Consider the following 23,239-nt stretch of genomic DNA (forward strand, 5'->3'; position numbering starts at 1 on the left):
TAGCGCCGGATGTGTTCTGGACGTTCCCGGAAGTGACTCGGCCTTTGCACCCGCCCCCCCACCCCCCCGCCCTTTCCCTATTACCGGTCCCTCTCCATTGCTATTTCCCTCCCTCCCCCCTTTTTCGTTTCCGGCGCTCCCGCCTTCTCTCCGGGGTGACTCTTCTTTGAGCCTGTCGGGGGGAGGGAGGGAGGGGGGCGTGGAAGCATTGGGGTTCCCGGGAGCACGAGCTGCAGCAACACTTCCGGGTGAGTGTTAGGGAGGGGGGGCCACCCACTGCCTCGCGCCCCCGCCCTGCCGGGTGTCTCGCGCGCATTCCGTGCGTGTGAGTGTGTGGGTCTGTCTCGCGCCTAAGGTGCGTGCCCGCGCGCTCCGCCTCGCGCTCTACCCCTCCCTCGCCCCTCCTGGTCCTCCCACCCGACTCGGCTCCCTCCTTTCCCAGAAAACGCCGCCCCTCCCGCGTGCTGGCTCAGGCTCTGGCACCGCCGCAGCCGTCGCCGCCGGGTGAGTCTCGCGCTGCTGCAGCCGGCGCGCGCCAAGCTCCTGCTCCTCCCCTTCTCCTTTTCCTTGGGGGGGCGGGAGGGGGGGAGGTCCACGATGTGACTGTGTGTGTGTGTGTGTGTGTGTGTGTGTGTGTGTGTATGTGTGTGTGTGTGTGTATATATGTATGTGTGTGTGTGTGTGTGTGTGTGTGTGTGTCCGTCCCGGAACCGGAAGTGGTTCTGGAGGAGCGGGCGATGGGGGGGTTTAGGGGGCGGGTGCCTGTCTGGTGGGTGGCAGAGTTCAGCTCCCTGGAGGGGAAGAGGGACGTCCCAAAGAACGGTCTTTGAGGAAGGAGTGGGGGTTGACATCAGGAGAAAGCTCCTAGGGGCTGTCTCAGGGCAGCGAAGGTTTTGGGGGGACAGCGGGTCTTCAGTAGATAGACCACTGTGCAGGCTGAGGGAGGTCCTTCTTGGCACAAGGCCTTGGGTAGGCAGGGAGCGAAGTCCTCGAAGAAGTAGGGGGAGGCTGGAGGAAGTGGCTGGGCCTGAACTTGGCACTGTGCCTGACACAAGGGCTTGTGCATCCCCCTCCCAGCCCTCAGCTTTGCCTTCTGAAGCCACTTCCCTGGGGCCAGGCATCCTCCTCCTCTTTCACCTCTACTGTTCTCTGACCCCTGCTTACCTGTGGCCCTGGGGAAAGAAGAAGAATCCGTGTCTAAGCCTAAGAGTTGAACCCAAACGCTGGTGACAGAGTTCATCTTAGTTTCTGGGAACTGGATTGAGTTCCCTTGTGTCCACCTGGAGGGTGGCACTGAATTCTTAGTACTCCACCCTTCCATCTTTGAGTTGTTGAATGGGGGTCGACCTGCCTTGCAGACTGACTGCTGACAGTCAAGGAGTTCCTGGCTTCTCTGTAGTTCTCTGGTGGCTGCACCCTTATTGGTCCCTATAACCTAGACAATTTGTTTACAGAAAGTTCAAGAGCCCTGGAAAGGAGAAGGAATAAGACACCAGGAGGAAGAGAGAGAGAGGGTAAGACAATTTTGGGTTAATGGTTTTTCTGTTTTGGGGTGGAGAGAAGAGTCATAATCAAATCTTTGTTTTTTTTTCTCTTCCTTTCTTTTTGGACAATGTGACAAAATCTTTCAAGTAATAGCATTTGTATTACTGTGCTTACTGTTGGAGAAAAATTGACTTTTTCTATTTATTTTGAGAGTATCCAAGAAGTTTTTATGTAAAAAGTTGGCACTGCGTCTCTGTCATCTTCCATTGCCACTAGTACTCATTAGGAATGAAATGTGAAATGCTCAAATGAACTACTGAATAGGGTTGCATTGTGTCCACAGGAGAAATTTATTGTGCTTTGGGACCACAAGGCCCCTAATTGCCAATATATAGTCCTTATTGCATAGCTTATAGAATTGCTTTCGTGTGTTTGGAATAAGCAGAGCTGAATTTAGAGTAGGGTTCCTGTTTTTAATGTTCCAATGGAGGGTTTAAGGTGGATCTGTTGAATGATGAGAATCTGTGACACAGGATTATTTGAATTGGGTGTGGCAGGTGAAGTTTTCAGGAAGAAAAACGGTTTCCTAGATAATTTGAAGTAAAATAGATAAAACTGTATGGCGTAGGCTCCAGAAGTAAGTCTGGGAGAATTAGAAATATGAGGTCTTACGGTAACAAGTAAGACATTAGGTAGCCTGAAAATGACAGTGTATGGACCCAAAAGATTTTAGAGTTCAGATCTTATATATCCCTAAAGGCATCTGTGAAGAAACAGTTGCAACTGGGTGTGGTGGCACGTGCCTGTAATCTCATCACTTTGGTGGCTGAAGCAGGAGGATCAAGAATTCTAGGTTAGCCTGAGCTACATGGTGAGACCCTGGGGGTTGGGAGGTGGGGGAGAAGAGAACCAGTTCCAGGTTGGTTTATAAAATTTATTCCTGATAGGTTTTGGAGATAAGTTAATGAGTTAATGTTACCTACATGTTCTTTCCTTGCTTTTTTTTTTTTTTGCTTAATTTCTATTTGAAATATACATATATAAATAAACATGTATATATACACAATTAATACATACTATACTGCAGAGCTACAATGCCAGCCCTGTATTTTTTCTTACATTTACCAAATCCATCATATAGAATTGAACAGGCAGAGCAAGGAGAACCACAATGCTGTCCCTCACACAGGGTACAGGGTACAGTGGTCCGTTGGAACCCAGAGTAGAAGAAGCTGCTGGTCCAAATTGCCAGCTGTGTGGTGAAAGTGGTCCCATCATCTTTTTGTGCTTGTTATAATGGTCTTTCCCAGGAGAATTGGTAAGGCTATTCTGAGTTATTTTGTACTTGGAAGAGTTCACAGATACAGTAGGAGTGCCCCAGAGCCTATTGGGCTGGCCCTTCTTGATGTCCTTAGAATCTGAAAGAGATTGTTTCCTTATTGAGAAAAAAAAATGCTTCTCTGTTGCTTCCTTAGTTAATATTGCAAACTTTATGCAATTGTGCATTTTGGAACTGTTTCTCTCAATAGCATGACTAGTTCTGTTTATTTATTGGACATACGGGGGTTTGAACTCAGGGCTTTTCACTTGCTTGACAAGCACTACCACTTGAGCCATGCTTCTTCTCCTTCTTGCTTTAGTTACTTTTCAGGTAGGGTTTCATGTGTTTTGCCCAGCTAGCCTCAGACTTCCATCCTCTTCCACCTCTTGCACAGCTGAGATTATAGAGTGCACAATGATGCTTGGCTTGTGAGGATTTTTTTTTTTTTTGAGATAGAGTCTCAGTAACTATTGACCTTGAACCTTGACCCTCTTATCTCTGTCTACTAAATAGCTAGGATTACAGGTATAAGCCACTGTGAATGGCTCTGATAGAGTGTTTGGGTTCTTTTCTGTAATTGAATTCAAGTTTCTTTTCTTTTTTTTTTTTTTTTCCTGTGTGTGTTGTAGTAGTAGTAGTAGTAGTAGGGATTGAACCAGGGCCTCTTACCACTTGTGCCATATCCCCATCCCTCAAATTGATTTTTTAGGGGAGGAGGTATATCTTGTTGGTATATCTCGTAAATAATTACTAAGTGGAGGCTATATATTCTTTACTTTAGGGTAGTTACTTTGTAATTATATAGTTCTAATGTAATTTTCACTAATTGTCACTAATAGTCTTGTCAGGTGCAAGTATTTCTATGACTCTTCAGTTTTCTAAAGGTTGCTTATGTTAAGGGAATGTTATTTTCTTAGGAAAAGAAAATCATGCTATGCTTGGGGAAAAAAAAGTAGAAATACAGTAGTATGTGCTGGGGAAGAGGTGGTGATCTTCACCCTGTTTGCCAAAAACACTTGCTCAAGGCCATGACCCCTGTATCCCTGGATGGTGGGGGCACTGTGGAAGGATGTGGTCAGAGGGACAAAGCCCTGGTGCAAGAGTTCATGTCCTACTGTGTGTTTCATGGATGTTACTTAATGTTTATATACCTCCCCTGTGCTTCCAGTGTTCCTTTTGAGATTGGAGACCTTGAATGAAAAAAGTACTATCTAATTTAATTTAGTAGACCACAAAAACAGTTGAGACTTGATACAGTGGTAAAGTTGAAATTAGAACCCAGGTTAACAATCTGGCAGCATTCTTCTTTCTCTCTATTTTTTTCCTTCCTTGGAAATATAAGAGAAGCATTCCTCTTCATTCCTAGACTAGAATAAACTGGTTTTTGTCTATTTATTTGAGACAATGTCTGATTATGTAGTGCTGACTGGACTCAAACTCATGATCCTCCTGCCTCAGTCTTCTGAATGCTGGAATTATAGGTGTGTACCACCATGCCCCAGATCTTTTTTTTTTTTTTTTTTTTTTTTTTTTTTGGCACTACTGAGGTTTGAATTTAGGGCCTCAGGTTTTCTACGCAAGCACTCTACCATTTGAGCCATACCCTCAGCCATTTTTTTCTTTCTTTTTAATGGTATAATCATCCAAATTGGCAATCTGTGTGGAGATAAGTTTTCCCCTATAACATCAGTAAACTTCTTCAGAAAGTTGGTATATCCTGCTGGATATTTGGATAGTTTGGTGAGAGTTCATACATGAAGGACAGAGTGAGAGGGTAAGTAATAAAATGGACACTAAACAGAAATTTTCACCAGGGCACCCTGTTACACAACTCCAGGGGGTGCCATATACATTGCTTTTTAACAAAAGCCTCATTTTTGACTATCTGATTTCATTTCAAAAGCTACATAAATTTAAGTCAATTCTTTACCAATGGAACAGTTTTTTTCAGGTGTCATTTCACAGGTAAATACTGTGTATAGTTGAAGGTGCAGTGGTTTCCCTGTGCCCCCATTTTGGGCTGATGTTTTTATCAAAAGCCCCTGAGGCACATGTATGGTCCTGTCTTGTACCAGGATTAAGCTTTGTTCTCTTCAAACCAAAGCGGAGCAATAGACTGGTTGTCTAGATAGTGGAGGTGCCTTTTATCTATTTTGTTCTGGAAAGTCTTGACCATTTTATTCAGACCCCATCATTCTAAAATGAGTTATCTGGGTAGTCAAGTGAGGTTTCACAAGATGCGTACAGAGAATATGAAGTGGAACTGCATGTCATTTTGCTGTTATCAAAAACTTCGATTTTTGCTGGGCACTGATGGCTCACACCTGTAATCCTAGCTACTTGGGAGGCTAAGATCTGTAGGATCTTGGTTTGAGGCCAGCCCGAGGAGATAGTTTACAAGACCCCATCTCCAAAATAACCAGAGCAAAAATGGACTGGTGGTATGGCTCAAATGGTAAAGTGCCTGCTTTGCAACCTGAAAGCTCTGAGTTCAAACCTCAGTCCCAGCAAAAACAAAAACAGTAATTTTGGAACTGGGGTTGTAGCTCAGTGGTAGAGTTCTTTTCTAGCATGCATCAGGTCTTGAATTCAATACCCAGAACCACCACCAAAAAAAGCAAAATAAAACAACAAAACCTGTCAGTTCTTAAAATATTTACTGAAAACTACCTGAAAAATGTATAATCTATTCCTGGAAAGATTCAAAAGTTTTAGTACCTGGATCAAGCCACAACACAAGTATACATCACTTGTTGGTTTTGGTCCCTTAACCTGCTCTCTGGTGCCTGGGTTCAGATCCCTGGTCTGCCATTTACTGTTTGCCTCTGTCCCTCCAGTGTCCTCATTTGAAACATCAAGATTACAGTGCCTACTTTATAGACTTGTAGTGAGTAAATGACGTAAGAATTGTAGGGTGCTTTGAACATTACCATGAACACACTAAGCACTTGGTGGTACTGGTGGTGGTGATATTGTCCATCATATCACTTTGTTTGCCATCTTTATGAGATCTTGGAGGGGTATCCTCAACACTTTAGAAATTCAGAAACTCTGCTTCACCTGAGCCACCTGTAGGACAGGATGAATTGATGTAATCTTTTTGGGGAGAAGGAACTTTGTTCTCAGGAATCCTATATGAGTGCATTTTTATTTTCAGGCTCTCAGTTCCTCCCTCCTAAACTCTCACATTTGCAATGCATTTACTTCCTTTATTCTTTAGGGGAAATTTGTATATTAGACCTCCCTTTGTTTTACTCAGCAGTCTAATTCTCTACATTCTCTCCATCCATTGCCATTATTGTCTCTCATTTCTCTCAAAAGATTACAAAGACGAGGTCATAGTTTAAGGTTTGAGCCTCTAGTATCATTTTCCAAATTTGTATGTGTAGAGCCCACTGGTGTTGAAATCATTAAATATGTAATCGCTTTTTGGGTGATAAATCCTGTATCCGGGAAGACAAAAATGTAGGATATGTTATCACTGCCTCCCAAAAAGCTTGGCAGGATTGGATTCCCATGAATTGTGACCAGATTGTTTCTTGATTCTTTTGCCTTATGAGGACCTGAGATCCCTTCAAAAAGTAAAGGATGGAAGGCTAGATTAGACGTTGTGGGAGACTCTAGTTTTACTATTCATTTGGCCCTCCACGTCTGAATTCACCTAGAAATGTTGAGTAGTTGCTGATGTGCATTGTGTAGTTAGCCCTGAGGTGGTTGTGTCTGTACTGAATATTATGGACTTTTTTTTCTTGTGATTCATTATTCCTTAAACAATATAGTATAACAACTGTTTATATAACATTTACATTGTGTTTGGTAAATAAACATGAGGTACAGTTACAGTTATGTATTTACAACATATTAGTAATTTAGATATGATTTAAAGTATGTGGTCAATATATGCATAGGTAGTACACAAATACCATGCCATTTTATAAAATGGACTTGAGCATGTGCTTTTGGTATCATTGAGAGGGTGCCGAAACCAGTCCCCTGTGGATACTAGGATGAACTGCATTTGTAACACAGGGATCAGGATTTGTCTGGAGTTGGTCCTCAATCATTTAGTGTTGAACTTTACTAGTATGTAGCTATTATAGTCAAAGATTTGGTGCATCCCTCTCTTTTTTCTATGTTTTTAAAAAGTAGGCTGAAATCAAGTTCATTCCGTTTTCAAGTTTTATAAAAATTGAGGATGCTGTCTAATAGAGCAAAAAATGGGATGAGGGCACCACTGCAAAAAGGTGATAGCCCCCTGGAGAGGGATAGGATCAGGGCTATGTCATGACCAGAAACTCAGTTCTGTGCCCATCTACCTTTCAGCCTTGGTGTCACTATTTGACCCCCCAGCGTATTTTCACTAGAGTCAGTCATAGATTTTCCTACTCTACGTGAACCTGGCTGCTCTTGGCTCAGCATGATGATAAAAAAATTTTTTAACATTGTACATATTTATGGAGTATAATGTGATAATTCAATACACGTATACTTTGTGTATGCAATGATCAAATCAGGATAATTAGCATTTCTCTCTCATTAAACTTTTATCTTTTCTTTTATGTTTATTCTCTACTATTCCTTATTTCCCCATTACACCAGTCTTTTTTGTTGTTGTTATTGCTGTGGAGGATGGAACCTAGGGTTCTAGGCAAGCATTGTACTGCTGAGCAACCCCCCTAGTCTCAACCCTCTCTCCTTACCTGCCCTCTGTGAAGTTGGGTCTTTCCTGGTCTAGGATTTGGGGAAGCTACCCTTGACCAACATTCAGCCTTTACCAGGAGACATGCTTGTAATTCCAGTTACTCGGGAAGCAGAGATCAGAAGATTGAAGGTCAAGGCCAATCCAGTTAAAAAAAGTTAGCAACGCCCTATCTCAAAAGACAAGTTAGCATGGTAGTACATGCTTGTAATCCCAGCTATGCTGGAGGTGTAGGTAGTAGGATCAAGGTCTGAGGGTATCTTTGGGCAAAAAGCTGGAGACCCTATCTGAAAAATAACTAAAGCAAAAAAGACTAGAGGTATGACTCAAGTGGTAGAGCACTTGATTAGCAAACACCAGGTTCTGAGTTCAAACCTCAGTACCATCAAAAAAAAGAACTTGGTTTCTGTTCCTGTCAGTTTCATTTTATTCCCTTGGACATTTTCTGTTCTGGCCTAAAACCTTTCAGGCTGCACAGGCTGTAGACATATTGATTGGAAATCTTGAAATTTTTATTTCAAGGAAATGGATTTAAGGGATAAGGGAAAATGGGAACAGTGGTAGGTAACCTGGTTGTTTTCAGTCTAGTCAGTGATTTGTTTGTGTGACTTTGGGCATATTCCTAACTCTCTCAAGACCTCATTTCTCATCCACGAAGGAAAGTAATACCAGTTCTGTTTCTTTGGGGCTTAGCAAATATTTTATAGCTCAGTGAGACGTGTATAAGTTTTGTCACAAGCACTGAGATAGCCTCTTCCAGTGGGACTACAGTACTGAGTTTGGCTGGGGCCAAGGGAACGCATATGGTAGATGCTAAGATCTGTACTGCTCATTCCCAGTTATGTGGTCAGGAGCCCCTCAGCTCCTCTGCTCCATGGCTAAAGTTCTACACATTTATTCCTGGTTGTGATATAGTCTATCTGTTTTTCTTCAGGTAGAATGGAAGAATCTCACTTCAATTCTAACCCATACTTCTGGCCTTCTATCCCTACAGTCTCAGGTCAGGTAAGTGGTGTTTGCTCTTTTTGCTTGTCCCATCAGTTACTTTACTGAGTTCTTTACTGAGTAAGTAGATTTGAGTAATATACTCAAGCAAGGTGAACCAGATGCCATTTCACTGAGTTCTCCATCACTGAGAATTGTATAGTATCTATGCCTTGACTTCTGTCTAAAAGCACAAAGATATCAGCTACTTGTTCCTCTATCTTTGAGGTGGACAGACACTGAAAAATGCTTAGGGAATAGACAAAGTCAGGCTCGCTCAATCTGAAGAGGGTGCTTTCCTTCCCCTTCCTTTTTTTTTTAGATTGAGAACACAATGTTCATCAACAAGATGAAAGATCAACTGTTGCCAGAGAAGGGCTGTGGACTGGCTCCACCTCACTACCCCACCTTGTTGACAGTACCTGCCTCAGTGTCCCTGCCCTCAGGCATCAGCATGGACACAGAGTCCAAGTCAGACCAGTTGACCCCACACAGCCAGGCATCTGTTACACAGAATATCACAGTGGTCCCCGTGCCATCTACAGGACTGATGACTGCTGGTGAGCATCTCTGCTCCTCTCCAATCTGAGGTGTTGATCTTCCATGATCAGTACCCCAGGCTGGAGGGCTCTGAGGACATGGGGAGTGGGATATGTTTGATTGCTCAATCAAATTTTTATTAAGTGCCTACTGTGTGCCTAGCAATGTGCTAGGCATTGTGGGGGATACAAAGAAGTAGAAGATGCGGTCCCTGCCTTTGAGGAGGTGACATTCTTTCCTTCTCTGAATCAAGGAGTCTCCTGTTCTCAGAGGTGGAGAAGAGAAGGGAGTCAATCAAGGGGTAAATCTCACTGTTACTGGGGGTGGGGTGGGGCAGGGGTTAGGAGACCATTATTTTTCTACAGGGTTTGGGGTTTCCTGTATACTGTGGGAGTGGGGGGGTGGGGTGAGGGTTTAATGAGAGAACAATCTGGGGGAAATAAAATGAAATAGGGTAGGGTCAGGAGTGAACAGCATGACACCATCTCCTTTTTCTCCCAATCCTAGGTCCTGGTTTGGTAATCACATCCCCCTCAGGCTCTCTTGTGACCACAGCCTCATCAGCTCAGACCTTCCCCATTTCGGCTCCCATGATTGTCTCAGCTCTTCCCCCTGGCTCACAAGCCCTGCAGGTGGTCCCTGACCTCTCCAAGAAGGTAGCTTCAACCCTAACTGAGGAAGGAGGTGGAGGTGGTGGTGGAGGTGGCAGTGTGGCTCCTAAGCCTCCACGGGGCCGCAAGAAGAAGCGGATCCTGGAATCAGGACTGCCCGAGATGAATGACCCCTATGTCCTCGCCCCTGAGGATGACGATGACCACCAGAAAGACGGCAAGACCTACAGGTAGGAATCAGAGATAGGGCAAGATGGGGTGAGGGTCACTGTCTAGCTTCCCCTGCCTGCCCTCTGTGTCCTACTCCAGTCAGGCTCTATGCTCTGACAGCTTTCTACCTCAGAGCCACTTGCATGTCAGATACTCTGTTGTGGGGTAGGAAGGCAGAACTGCTGGCACTTATAGTGGCTCTTCCCCCACTTCCTTTTTTTTTTTTTTTTTTTTTGCTCCAGTTTTGCTGGTCATCAGCTTTGATAACAGGAGAGTTTTTCTCCTTTAATAAGGCTTTAGATTGGGTTCTACCGACTCTAAGCTTCTTTTTTGCTTTCTGTTTTCTACTCCCTATTTTTCCAAGAAACCTTTCAGAAAGCACCTAACCTAATCTGTGCCCATCTACCAGCTCTTGGGCCATGTTTGAGCACTGAGCCCACTTGACCCTGCATGGTTGGGATGATGGGAGGGATCTACATAAAAAGATGGGAGGGATAGGATACCTCCCTCCTTTGGAATGTATGCTCATAAAATGACTATTTGCTTTCTAATTCATAGAAGTCATTTTGAATCCTCCACTTTCTCTAAGCTGTCCATTACCAAAAAAGCATTATATGCATATTTGCATGTGGTACTATGCAAAATTATTTCCTAAGTAAAATGTATCCTTCGAAAGTTGAAAAAATTTTAATACCCTCAGCTGTCAAGGGCCCTAGTGGGTTTGGGAGTTTGGTCCCAGCGTGCAGTGGGATACCCATTATCACAGCTTTGATGCAGACAGGGGCAGATGTGCATGGCTGGGAGACTGGGTCTGTCCTTAGTGTACCGAGATGGGCAATGTTGTTCCCATTTTAGGAGCGAAGGGAACTGCGGCACAGGAAATGGACAGAGCCTTGGGCTCATGGATTCAGTTCCCGGCTCCACCACGAACTTGCTGTGTGACCCTGGGCAAGTCCTTTTCCCCTCTCTGGGCCTCAGTTTCCTCATCTGTAAAATGGGGAAAATTCTGTTTATGCCTCCCATTTGTTGGGAGTATACTTTAGATAAGTTTTGAAATGTTGGGAACTTCAACAGAAAGAAAGAAGTCATTACTTAGAATTATTTTTATTTGCATTGTGTACTTCTGTGGAGAGTAGCCACAACTATAGTGTTAAATCTTTCTTTCTACGTGAAAACAAGGGCAGTATTGAAAGTGCAGAAAGTATTGAGCACTGCAGAATTCCAGCTCATAATCCCAAAGTTCATTGCAGCTTTATTATTACAGGTGTACCCTACTTTATACAATAAGTGTTCCTGGAAAATGTTTACATCATACCATATTATAAAGGTACCTGACAAGTTTGATTCATTTAAAGGCATTCTTTTATATATCACTTCATAAAATGAAAATCACTTTTAACTTAATTGTGTAGAAATCTGGATTTTTATGTGTTTGCTTAAAGTGAGATCATTGTGACTGACATGGAGATACATCTATATAAAATGTGTTGTAGGAGTAGTGGAAGGATTCTCTAACCACCCTGTGGGGCCCTTCTAGCAGCTCAGGATCCTCCAATTTCTTTTTTTTTTTTTTTTTGGACCCGCATTAAAGCTTTCTCTGGACTTCTCATAGTGTGTGGATATAAAGAAATGTGGATGTTCAGTTGGAAAGAAATCTGTTAGGACTTTTCCACGTCTTCCCCTACCCCCTCACCAAGTGGTTTTGGAATTCTTGCAGCCCTCACACCTGAGTGACTAAAGAGAACTCTGAAATTGAAGGGTGACTAATTGCATCCTAGGCAAAAAGAATTCCTTTAGAAACTCAGAACTCTGAAGTTCCCAAGAGTTTTTTGTTTTAATCACAAAGATTCCTAATTCTGTTAGTTGAAAATAGCATTTGACTGGGTACTGGGGGAAACTGAGTTCTTTTACTCTGAGAAAGTCAACTTTATGTCTTTGTTTCTGTCTATGAAATGGGAAGATGTCATATTCTTATCTGTCTTGTACAAATGTTTTGAGGGAAAATCTAAGTATTTGAAATTGTTTTGAGCATCTTAGGAAAAAATGGGGATAGTAACCAAGGCCACTGCATTGCATGCCTCCGAGGGCACCATTTAACAATGGTTGGATGTGAATGGTGTCCCTCAGAGTGATTCTCCCAGTGATATGGGTGTTGGTTTTTCCATCCCTTGCCAACTATCCTCCGCCACAACTCTCCTAACTCATATTTCTTTCCAACCACCCAACACCCTACATTAGAAGACTTTTCTATTTGACTTCATAAGATTTCCAGGTTAGAAATGCAGGTTGAGTAGCCCTTATCCAAAATGCTTTGAACCAAAAAATGTTTTCAGATTTTGGATTTTTTTCAAATTTTGGAAAATTAACATATACATAATGAGATATCTTGGGGGGATGGGACCCAAGTCTAAAACTGAGATACATTTATGAATCCAGACATGGTGGAGCATGCCTGTAATTCCAGTACTTGGAAAGCTCAGGCAGAAGGATCAAGAGTTTGAGGTCAGCCTTGCCTACATAGTCTCCAAAAAAAAAAAAAAAAAAAAGAAATTTGTTTTTGTTTCATATAATATACAAAATAATTTTTATTTTATTGGTGATATTGGGGTTTGAATTCAGGGCTTTGCACTTGCTAGGCAAGTGCCCTCCCATTTGAGCCACCTCCCAACCCTCATATATATCTCATACACATAGCCTGAAGGTAATTTAGTTAGCCTGCATTTTTGACCGTGACCTGTAATATGAGGTCAGCCATGGAATTTTCCACTTGTGTCAAGTCAGTGCTTAGAAAGTTTTGGAATTTGGAGCATTTCAGATTTTGGAATTTTGGATTAAGATGCTCAGAGGCCTATACTTTAATGGTCACTTAGGTCAGTCCCTTCACCTGTCTAGCCTTTGCTTGAATACTTGAGTGTCAGGAATTTTGCATTAGATAAGCATCAAGGCTTTGTAGTGAATAGTTGCCCTTTGACAGATTACTCACTTTCTGAGCCTTTGTGTTCCTTTGTATAGGATGGGGTTAATTCTTGCCAGGTTGTTGTAAGGAATAGAAGCAACATTATTTAAGATACCTAATTCAGGGATTGGTGATTTAGCTTAGTGATAAAGTACTTGTTAGGCAAGGCTCTGAGGTCCGGCTCCAGTACCAAAAAAGTAAAGTACCTAACCTAGTGCCTGGCGATATAAGGCACAACAACAAATGGCAACTATTACTATTGTTATTATCATCATTATTATATCTAGTACTTTCCAAGGTTGTTTATTCTGTTGCCAGTTCATTATCTATTTTTACAGGTTCTTCTCTAACTGGAAACTTTAATGAAGAGGGTTATTTTCTTTTTAGGGGGCATAGTTGTGTGTTGAACACCCTCACACAGAGTAACGATACTTTGAATTAAAATGAATGTGTTGGGTATGGGGATATAGCTCAATGGTATAGTGCTTGCCTAGTATATGAGAGGCTCTGGGTTTGATCCCCAGCACTGCAAAAATAATTGTTTTTTAATGGAAGTGTTGTTTTATCTGAGTTGAGAAATTTAAGCCTTCAAGGAAAGTTGTTTTGCAACTTTAGTATAGTTCCCCTCTAAGTAACGTTGTATCAGTTGCTAACCTCAATTTTAGCAAAATATTTAGTAGCATGAACTCACCCATCAACTCTGAGGTTGTTAGCATTAAAGCCATTTTACTAGTAGAGAACATTTAGTTTACCTTTGACTTACCCTCGATGTTTGTTAGCTCTTCTAGGAGCCTAAAAGCAAAAATTAATCTCTCCATTTTACAAACCAGGAAATTGAGGTCTGGATTAATGAGCAAGCCTATTACTGACCTCTGTTGAAATAGAGCCCAGGTACTCAGACTCCTTGACTGTATGTGGACCATGCTGACTATAAACAGAACCTCACCTCCTCCTACAGTGATTGGCCACATCAGACAATAGGCAGGGACTGACAAACTGGTAGTCAGATTTTAGGAGTTACCAAGTGACTAGAGAAATGACAATTGGTATTAATGATTTGAATTTTAGTAAAGGCATTAACATAGAAGACCTACCCTAACTGACAGTGATAACTGCTTTCTCTGAGAAACTCAGTTCTGTTTTTAAGTCTTGATCTCAGTTATTCTCTAAAAAGTACTCCTGAAGTGAAAAAATAATCACTGCACAGATACCATGCTCCTCTTATGAGTAGGATGAGGGGAGCAGGACTTGCCTCAGTCACCTAGCTTCCAATTGTTGCCCTTTCAGCTAGCTCACATTGTGCACTGATGAGTTGTTTATGAAAGTGACAGGGCTCCAGCTCACATATAAGTTTTACCTAATAATTCTAGGGAGTTGTGGCTTAACTTGTGCAGAGGCCTCCTTATTTCATGTAAGACAGTGTCAGAGCAGGAAGTAGGATCTCTGGCTCAGGTGATGAGTGAGAGCATATTCATGTGCTGTTGGTGCACCCAAATGCTGACAGTGGCTTCATGTGCTTCATGTGTTAGAAAAAAAAAGAGAAGTCTAGCATGGAACACTGTTGCTTTGCAGATCTTTTTCTTGTAAAGACTTGAGGGGTAACTCACTCCCAACAGTTAATTTGGCTTATTTCAAAAGTGTCTGAGGGGAAGGGGTGCTAAGTGAACAATGAAATATCAGCTACAGGATAGAGGCCAGGCATGCATGATTTGGAAAAGCCCCTCCAAATAATTCTGATACTTCCCACCTTCCATCCCTCAGAAATAAATGCCAAAAATCTGTGGGAAGACAAATATCTGTGGAGACAGGAGAGAATCCAGTCAGTTTTTCTTCATCATCTGGGGGGCTTGGGGAAAACAAAGACTTTATACATGGGGAAACTGGGAAAAAGACTTCTTCAAAAGTTTGAAGTAAAAAAAAAAGTTTGAAGTCAAGTTATAGAAAGAAGGAAAATAAGTTAACTGATATTCCTGGCCCCATGAGATCATGAGATCTACATTCACCCAGATCCCATGATATTTTCTGTCTTACCAGGATTGAATTCCTTTTTTTTTTTTTTTTTTTTGGCACACTTAGGGATGTCCTTTCGTTCAGCAAGCATTTATTGAATATTTGAATGTTTACATATGCTGGGTACTGTTAGAAGCTTACACTATAAAGAGGAATAAGAAGAGCTCTTACTCTCCTGGGCCTCTCATTGTAGTTTGAACAGGAGAGAGGTCAGCTAGGTGGGCTTCTCTTGGGAGGGAAGGGCTCTACAGCGCCTCCTGGTGGGAAAGGCTCTAACATTGCCCTCACTTGGCCAGGTGCAGGATGTGCTCGCTGACCTTCTACTCAAAGTCGGAGATGCAGATCCACTCCAAGTCACACACGGAGACCAAGCCCCACAAGTGCCCGCATTGCTCCAAGACCTTTGCCAACAGCTCCTACCTGGCCCAGCACATCCGTATCCACTCAGGGGCCAAGCCCTACAGTTGTAACTTCTGTGAGAAATCCTTCCGCCAGCTCTCCCACCTTCAGCAGCACACCCGGTAAGACTTGTTCTCTGTTTGACCCCACTACCTGGCTGTAAGCCCCTTCCCAAGGCCATGTTGCCTGTACTGACTGCCCTCTCAACATGTTTTTAACCCCCCTTTCACCTTTGCACTTTGGGATCCTCAGTTGTCTCTTACTGTCTGAAAAATAAACTACATCCTAGCAGAGTGGGGGGCCTTGAAAATTGTGGTTTCCAGTCCCAAAGTCAAAAAAATTCTGTGGTTTCTCTTTCTGTCTGTGTTTGGAAATCTGCAGAGCAGGCCCTCCTTTTACTATATGCTTCAGTTCAGAACCAAGGTGTGCACTCAACTTCAGGTCCATGGGGAACAGGCGGTATTGGTCTTTGTTCAAATTGCTATTTGGAAGCAGGGTATCTGTGGTGAGTGTGTAACCTTAGGAAAAAGCCAAGGGTTGATGAGACTGAATACTTTTAAGTTTACCAGGAGCCGTGGGTTGCAGCTCTTCATCATCTCACTGCCATTCTAGCCACCGACTTGCGATCAGCAACAACCTAGATCTGGGTATCCTCTTCACATTAGCCTCTCCAGGCCGGAGCTTGTTTGGGAGGAGGGTGGAGGGGGTGCTCTCATCCGTCAAGCAACATCATTTCACCCAGCAGAGAGCTGAGCCCGTGGTGTCGAACTGCTTCCTCCTCCCCCCTTCCTTCCTCTCCTCTCCGGCAGGATCCACTCCAAGATGCACACGGAGACCATCAAGCCCCACAAGTGCCCGCACTGCTCCAAGACCTTCGCCAACACCTCCTACCTGGCCCAGCACCTCCGTATCCACTCGGGGGCCAAGCCCTACAACTGTTCCTACTGCCAGAAGGCCTTCCGCCAGCTCTCCCACCTCCAGCAGCACACACGGTAAGGGAGAGGGGCAGGCTACTGACCCCGCCCCGCTGGCATGCCCTCCCCACCCCCCGCCCCGGACACACACAACAACCCGCATGCGGGGGGCGGGGGAGAGACCTGGCTGGAGGAGAGACCTGGCTGGAGGAGAACATGGCTGGCATTGAAGATAAAGACGATCAAGTACCAACTCAAGTGGATGCTAAGAGAACCTTTTCTGGGGCAAGAGTGCTGTGTTGGAGATAATAGTGACTGTGTGATACTCCCTGATTGATGGGAGGCTGAGAGACACACCTGAAGTAAAGTCAGCTTTTCTTTTCCTCATTTCTCTCCCTGAAAATAACCTGTGCACACATCTTGCAAGATTTCCTCCTTGATGCTAAAGTCAAGGTATTTGATTTGAGAAGACCCTACCTCCAGCCCTCAGGGCACCCAGTATGAACAGGAGCTAATAATTAGACATGAGTGGCATCAGCCTGGTTGACACCCACTCCAACAAGCAAAGTTCCAAGGGATGCAAGGAATGGAGAACAAAGCAAAAATGTACTAAATATTCACAGAGAACTGGCAAACAGAAAATGAAAAAGCTCCTACTTCCTAAGGATGCCCCCTGTTCAACCCTTGAATCCTAAGTGACTAGGAGGAAGGGAATGTGCCAACTAGAAGAGCTGATGGTCTCCTTTGGTGGTGAAGTTGAACTGGATCCAGACTCCTCCTGGGCATAGGCCATCTTACCCTGCTTCTTGTACATCTGATGATTCAGCTTGAAAGTGATTGAGCATCTTACTTTGAGAAGAGGAGTTGGGCTATCTTCATAAAGAAGAGACATGTCCTGTATGTTTCTGAGGCTTTATATGAAGGGTCCAGAAAAGTACCTGGTCACAAAGATGGTTCTGAAGTCCCTGATGAGGAGCAGGTGTTAACACTCCTTCAAGTCATGGGCTTATCTTAACAGAGGGCCCTGTGGTGTTGAAGGAAGAGGTCAAATTGGTACTAACTTTGACATTTCTGCCATTAGGGGACTAGACTGAGAAAAACCCCTAGAAACTTCCATGAGTTTCCAGTAATGTCACTGCTACTTTCCACGGTCAACTTAACTCTGCTTTCACTTATACCAGAAATTTCTCTGGAAATGATGTTCAAGGTTAAAGGGATAGTTTCCGGCTGAGGGGCTAGGGCCAAGGAAGAAGTGTTGTTTCTTCTTTTCCTTACCATTAGTGTTTACCTTGTTTCTGAACCAAGTTACTAGGAGTTACTATAGGAATGGACTTGTTTGCCAAATCATGAACCGCCTGTCCCCTGGGTGTGGAGGCCTCAGTCCCTGTTCTTCCAGCAGAGGGGGTGCTCACCTTGAGCTGAGTGCAGGCAATGACTGGATCCAGGTCGGAGAGGAACTAAAACTGGTGCCCCCTGTGGGCCCATCTGATGAGCTTCCTCAGGAGGGAACCTGAGAGGCCTGAAGGAAGTCTGCTAAGCAGTGAGTCCCTACGTGGCCTTGCTGCTGATATCCATTCTCTTTCTTCTCTTCTCATCCTGTGTAGAATCCACACTGGTGACAGACCGTACAAATGTGCACACCCGGGCTGTGAGAAGGCCTTCACACAACTCTCCAATCTGCAGGTAAGTGTTCCATCATCCACATGAGACCTTCAGTCTGAACTGGGATGGGAGTGTCATTTGATAAAACACTGTCCTTCTCAGACTTTCTCAGGATTGCTCTACTCTTAAAACTTAGGAAGCTGGGCTCTGGTGGCTCATGCCTGTAATCCTAGTTACTTGGGAGGCAGAGATCAGGAGGATCACGGTTCAAAGCCAGCCCGGGCAAATAGTTTGTGAAACCCTATCTCAGAAATACTCAAAACAGGGCTGGTGGAGTGGCTCAAGTAGTAGAGTGCCTGCCTAGTAAGAGTGAGGCCATGAGTTCAAACCCTGGTACCGCCAAAAAAGATAAGCTTACAGAGGCAGTGTGCACACCTCTAATCCCAACACTCAGGAAACTGAGGCCGGATCATGAGTTCATGGCCAGCTACACAGCCTCCAAGTAGTTTTTTTACCGAGGAACCCAAAGAACTTTGGTTTATGTTCGTTTATCTGTGTCTACATAGATACTGTGAAGCTTAGTAATCCATTTTTAAAAGAACAATGTATAAACTCATTGCATGTCAACATAAGTAACGTTCAAAAAATCCTTCAAAAGGAACTTAGTGGGAAAATGGCATTGCTTTACACTTTTGCAAATTTCTTTTTTCTTTTCTTTCCTCTCCTCTCTTGTCTTCTCCCACTATCTCTCCCCTGCTCCCTCTCCATCTTCACAGCAAAGGGGTCAAACCCAGGACCTGGTACATGCTAGGCAAGTGCTCTACCACTGAGCTATATTCCCAACCCTTGGTGTTTTGCTTTTTTTGTTGTTGTTGTTTTTTGTTTGGTTGGTTTTTTTCTTGTTTTGAGACAGCTACTTCCTTTTTAGCCCAGGTTGACCTTGAACTCAGTATGTAGCCCAGGCTAGTCTCAAACTTGAGATCTTGCCTCTGCCTCCCAGTCCTGGAATTACAGGAATGTACCACCATGCCTGACATTTTTGCAAGTGTTTTTAATGCCTGGCTTAGCTGAAGCTGAGTATATTCTCAAATTTACTGCATTAGTCTGTTGTGATGTCACATATGTAATCTCTGTACAGTTGTGAAAGAATTGTCTATTACTTTGAAAAGAATTTTGACCCTGTGGGCCCCTGAAAAGGTCCAGGTGTTCCCTAGAGATCCCCACACCTCACTTTAAGAACCACTGGATAAGCTGGGCAGCAGTGGCTCACGCCTATAATCCTAGCTACTCAGGAAGCAGAGATCAGAAGGATTGTGGTTGGAAGCCAGCCCAGGGAAATAGTTCGAGAGACCCTATCTTGAAAAAACCCATCACGAAAAAGGGCTGGTGGAGTAGCTCAAGGTGTAGGCCCTGAGTTCAAACCCCAGTACCACCAAAAAGAATACTGGATGAAGGAGACCAAGCAGCGATAAGCCACCATTCTAACATTGGGAATCCTGGTATGTGCTACATGAAGTGTGCTTCCTTCCATAACCTCCTACTTCTAAAGTTCCATGTGAGCAACCTCTGCTGCCTTCTAGACAGGGAAGTTGAGAGGCCTGGCATCTACCTGAGAGCTTTCCTTTAAGGCAAGAAGCCAGGCAGGGAAAGAACTGTGCCCTCACTCTGATTTCTCCTGGTTTTCTCAGTCACACAGACGGCAGCACAACAAAGATAAACCCTTCAAGTGCCACAACTGTCATCGGGCGTACACAGACGCAGCCTCACTGGAGGTGCACCTATCTACGCATACGGTGAAGCATGCCAAGGTGTACACCTGTACTATCTGTAGTCGGGCGTATACATCGGTGAGTGCTCAGATCCTTCCCTTTCCTTCCCCATGGCCTTACCAGACAACAGTCCACTGTGTCCCTTCTTTCTGGATAAAGTGGACACTTTGCCTTTCTAGCTCCCACTTTCCAGAATCAATAAACATTCAAAAATAGCACCGTACCCAGAAAGTTAGTTATGCCTGATACCCTACATCTATAAAGAAAGGTAGATAAACATAAGGCAAGATAAAGCAACAGGAAATTTTGGAGGAAGAAAAAAATTGAGACTCCAGGAAGACTGTAAAGTTGTTCCATTCAGAGATCATTAAGAAAAATGGCAGTTTTTCCCTCTGTCAGCTGAAGGTTCACAGTGATTTCTAAAGGTTCCCCCACCCCCCCTTTCTGCCCAACAGTGAGGACTAAAAGTGCTTCTTGAGTTCTGCATACTATGGACTCTACTTAACACAGAGTAAGAGCCCAGAATACTAGTTATAAGTCATCTCTTTTTCTTCCCTTTCATCCTTCAACTTCTTTTTACCATCTCTCTCAGGAAACATACCTTATGAAACATATGCGCAAACATAACCCTCCTGATCTCCAGCAACAAGTGCAGGCAGCAGCAGCAGCAGCAGCAGTGGCCCAGGCTCAGGCTCAGGCCCAGGCCCAGGCCCAGGCCTCCCAGGCATCACAACAGCAACAGCAGCAGCAGCAACAGCAGCAGCCGCCACAGCCACCACACTTCCCATCTCCTGGGGCAGCTCCCCCGGGTGGGGGGAGTGGAGACAGCAACCCCAACCCTCCACCCCAGTGTTCCTTTGACCTGACACCCTATAAGACAGCGGAGCATCATAAGGACATCTGCCTCACTGTCACCACCAGCACCATCCAGGTGGAGCACCTAGCCAGCTCTTAGAGATCCATGCTGCCACCCACTGGGAAGAGGTGAAAGAAGTTCTGGTCCCTTCTTTCTCCAACTCTCTTGGTGGGAAAAGTTCTATTCTTTGACAAGCCTTGGCTCCATTTCCTTGGGCCTCAGACACGGCTTTCCTTCACAAGATGCCATCCTTATTCTCAACTGTTCTTCAAAAGGAAGATTGGCAAAGGAATCCTGAGCTGATGGTATCATCCAGCAGACCCCTTTCAAGCAAAGCTTTTTAAAATGGGGGTTGGTGCTCAAGTGAAGGATCTGCTGTGACCTCGCAGAAACTGGTCCAGTGTGGGCACTTACCTCTCCTTTCCTTCCTCTTCTTCAGAGTTGGGGCTGATAGAAGACTAGAGGCTGGCCCTCCCAAATAACAGAAAGAAGGGAGCCCTTAAAAAAACCAGCCTCCCGTTCTCTGCTTGCCTGCAAAAGAACAGGTTTCTCAAATGCCCCACACCCTGAGAGCCATTTTCTTACCCTACATGGTCTCAATTTCACTTCCCACCTAGCTCTGGTAGAGGGAGTTTGGGTGGGGATTAGACCTCCTTTTTTATTTGATAAGGGGATAGGGGCTGAGATGTGGTCCCCAAGGGGCCAGAAATTCCCCATGTGGCCAAGGGTAGCTTAAAAGTGTGGGTTACGATTTTCCTTGGAGTCTCCCTCCCTCTTCTCTGCCAATCAAGGACCTATACTCTCAAGTCTTCCCCACCCCAACCCCAAGTTGCTGTGGGAGCTGTGTTCTCTGTGAAACCCCAAAACAAGGGTGTTGCAGAGAAGGGAGAGTTCAGGGCACACACGAGGACCAGACTTAGCTCCCTAGGTGCCACGGTCAGATGCCGGACATGGATTTATATATAAATATATATATATAAATATATATATATATACCCACTCATCACGGCCATCTTTGTTGTAACCATTTCTGTGTTTATAAATGCATTATCTCAAGAGTTTTCATATTTGATGTTTTGTTTATTTTTGTCTTTTTTTTTTCTCCACCCTGTCCTCTGGCCATGGCATTTTTATTTCCTTTTGCTTTTTTACTTTTTAATCATGGCAGACTTCAGAGAAAAAAATTTTAAGAAATAATCAGGAACCAGTTGTTATAAAGGAATTTAAAAATGAAAAAATTATGTACAAACCAAGGGGTGTTTTTAGAACATTGTATAGAAATAAATTCATGTAAAAGGATCAGAGGCAGTGGAGCTACTGATGTAAGTGAGCATGGGAAAAAGCTCTCTGGGGAGATGTTCAAGAACAGTGCTAAGGAACTGTACCAGAGTGAATGTGTGAAGAATGAATGTGTGATGAGGCTCCATGTGTGTAATTCCCCACCATAGAAGGGTATGGGTTCATTCTCTCAAGTGAAGCCTTTGCTTAAAGTTTTTATGGAGCCAGGCACCAGTAGTTCACACCTGTAATCCTAGCTACTCAAGAGGCAGAGATTAGGAGAATCACAGTTCAAAGCCATCCTGGACAAATAGTTCTTGAGACCCTATCCAAAAAAACCACAAAAAAGAATAAAAGGGCTGGTGGAGTGGCTAATGGTATAGGCCCTGAGTTCAAGCCTGGGTATCACCAAAACAAAAAGGTTTCTATGTACAAATTCTGTCATGGGGACTGCATTGCTTAAATATGAGAGAGTAAGTTTTCAGTTAACAAAACAGCTATACTCCCTAGCCAAAAAAATGTAAGCATGGCCTCTTGAAAGGGCCTCTACTGCCTCCTGAGCCTCCCTAGTTGCTCAGCTAATTCCTTTTGGCACTTTGTAAACATATATGTGCATTAAACTCTAGCACCCATAACCAGGTTTTCCATTGATGGAAACTATGATCAGCTACATGGTTAGGCCTGATTAACTATGGAGAACACATAAATTTCTGTAGGTCAATGATTATATTCACCTCACACGATGCAGGATAACTGTACTGAGTAAAACATGTTTAGGAAACCTAGACTTACCTCCAAACTACCATTCACCAGTATTGGCCCTGATACTTCTTCAGCTGTTAAGTGAAATGATTGAGCTAAACTTCCAAGATTTCTTTGTTGAAAATTAAGACCCTTTCTTTAAAAATCAGTGAAAGGGCTTAGGGGCACAGCTCAAGTGGTAGAGTGGTTGACCCTGGGTTCAATCCCCAGTACCTAGAAAAAACCCAAAAAAAATCCCTAAAACATTAACTAAGCTCCCACATCTGAGAACTTGGAATTCTCTGGACTGCTGGCCAGCAGTACTCATTACCTAGCAGGTGGTGGATAAGAAAGGCCCACTTAATTTTGGACTGGGCATCCAAGATGTCTCAGTCATGTGACATTAATGAATGTAAATATGCCAGTGTTCGCTTCCTGAATACTGACTGCTTTTATTCTCCCACTCCCAACAACTGTTGAAAAGGCCTTGACAGCACTATCTTCATCACAAAGTATCAGAACAGAATTTTCTCTTTTAAGGATAAGCTTGGTCTGGGGTTGTGGCTCAAGTGATATATCACCTGCCTAGCAACCACAAATTCAAACCTCAGTACCACCAAAAGAGGATAAGCTCCCACTCTGTCATTACAACAATCTTGTGCTGTAGGTACTATTATTCCCATTGTATAGAGAAGGAAATACTAGTTAAAGTATCCAGGGTCATGACACTTGTAATTGAGTGTAGTCCAGATTCTGTTGCTGTATCTTAGCATGTGCTCACCAGTAAATCTTAAATCTGAGGTTTTATCTTGCCCTTTACATAATTGGTCTGACTTATGTGGCTGAAATCTGTCTTAAAAGCCT

The 23,239-nt window shown here is 43.8% G+C and overlaps 1 protein-coding gene across 15 annotated transcripts; it reads left to right on the top strand.

The window, feature by feature from the left end:
* The first annotated feature begins 86 nt into the window (after positions 1-86).
* On the top strand, positions 87-21,414 carry Znf384 (zinc finger protein 384). 15 transcript variants are annotated; one of them, XM_074076193.1, is made up of 13 exons: positions 87-248; positions 443-504; positions 1,455-1,514; positions 8,444-8,510; positions 8,812-9,049; positions 9,283-9,330; positions 9,537-9,870; positions 10,706-10,798; positions 15,113-15,337; positions 16,025-16,207; positions 17,734-17,812; positions 19,420-19,578; positions 20,093-21,414. In XM_074076193.1, the coding sequence occupies exons 4-13, from the start codon at positions 8,445-8,447 to the stop codon at positions 20,453-20,455; spliced, it is 1,788 nt and encodes a 595-aa protein (XP_073932294.1). In that variant the 5' UTR covers positions 87-248; positions 443-504; positions 1,455-1,514; position 8,444; the 3' UTR covers positions 20,456-21,414. The 15 variants fall into 15 exon arrangements, with proteins under 15 accessions (XP_073932294.1, XP_020013883.1, XP_020013880.1 ...); XM_020158291.2 differs by having other exon boundaries at positions 88-248; positions 8,440-8,510; XM_020158294.2 differs by lacking the exon at positions 443-504.
* The last annotated feature ends 1,825 nt before the right edge of the window (positions 21,415-23,239 follow it).

This window comes from Castor canadensis, chromosome 6 (genome assembly GCF_047511655.1).
Source record: "Castor canadensis chromosome 6, mCasCan1.hap1v2, whole genome shotgun sequence".
Classification (NCBI taxonomy): Eukaryota; Metazoa; Chordata; class Mammalia; order Rodentia; family Castoridae; genus Castor; species Castor canadensis.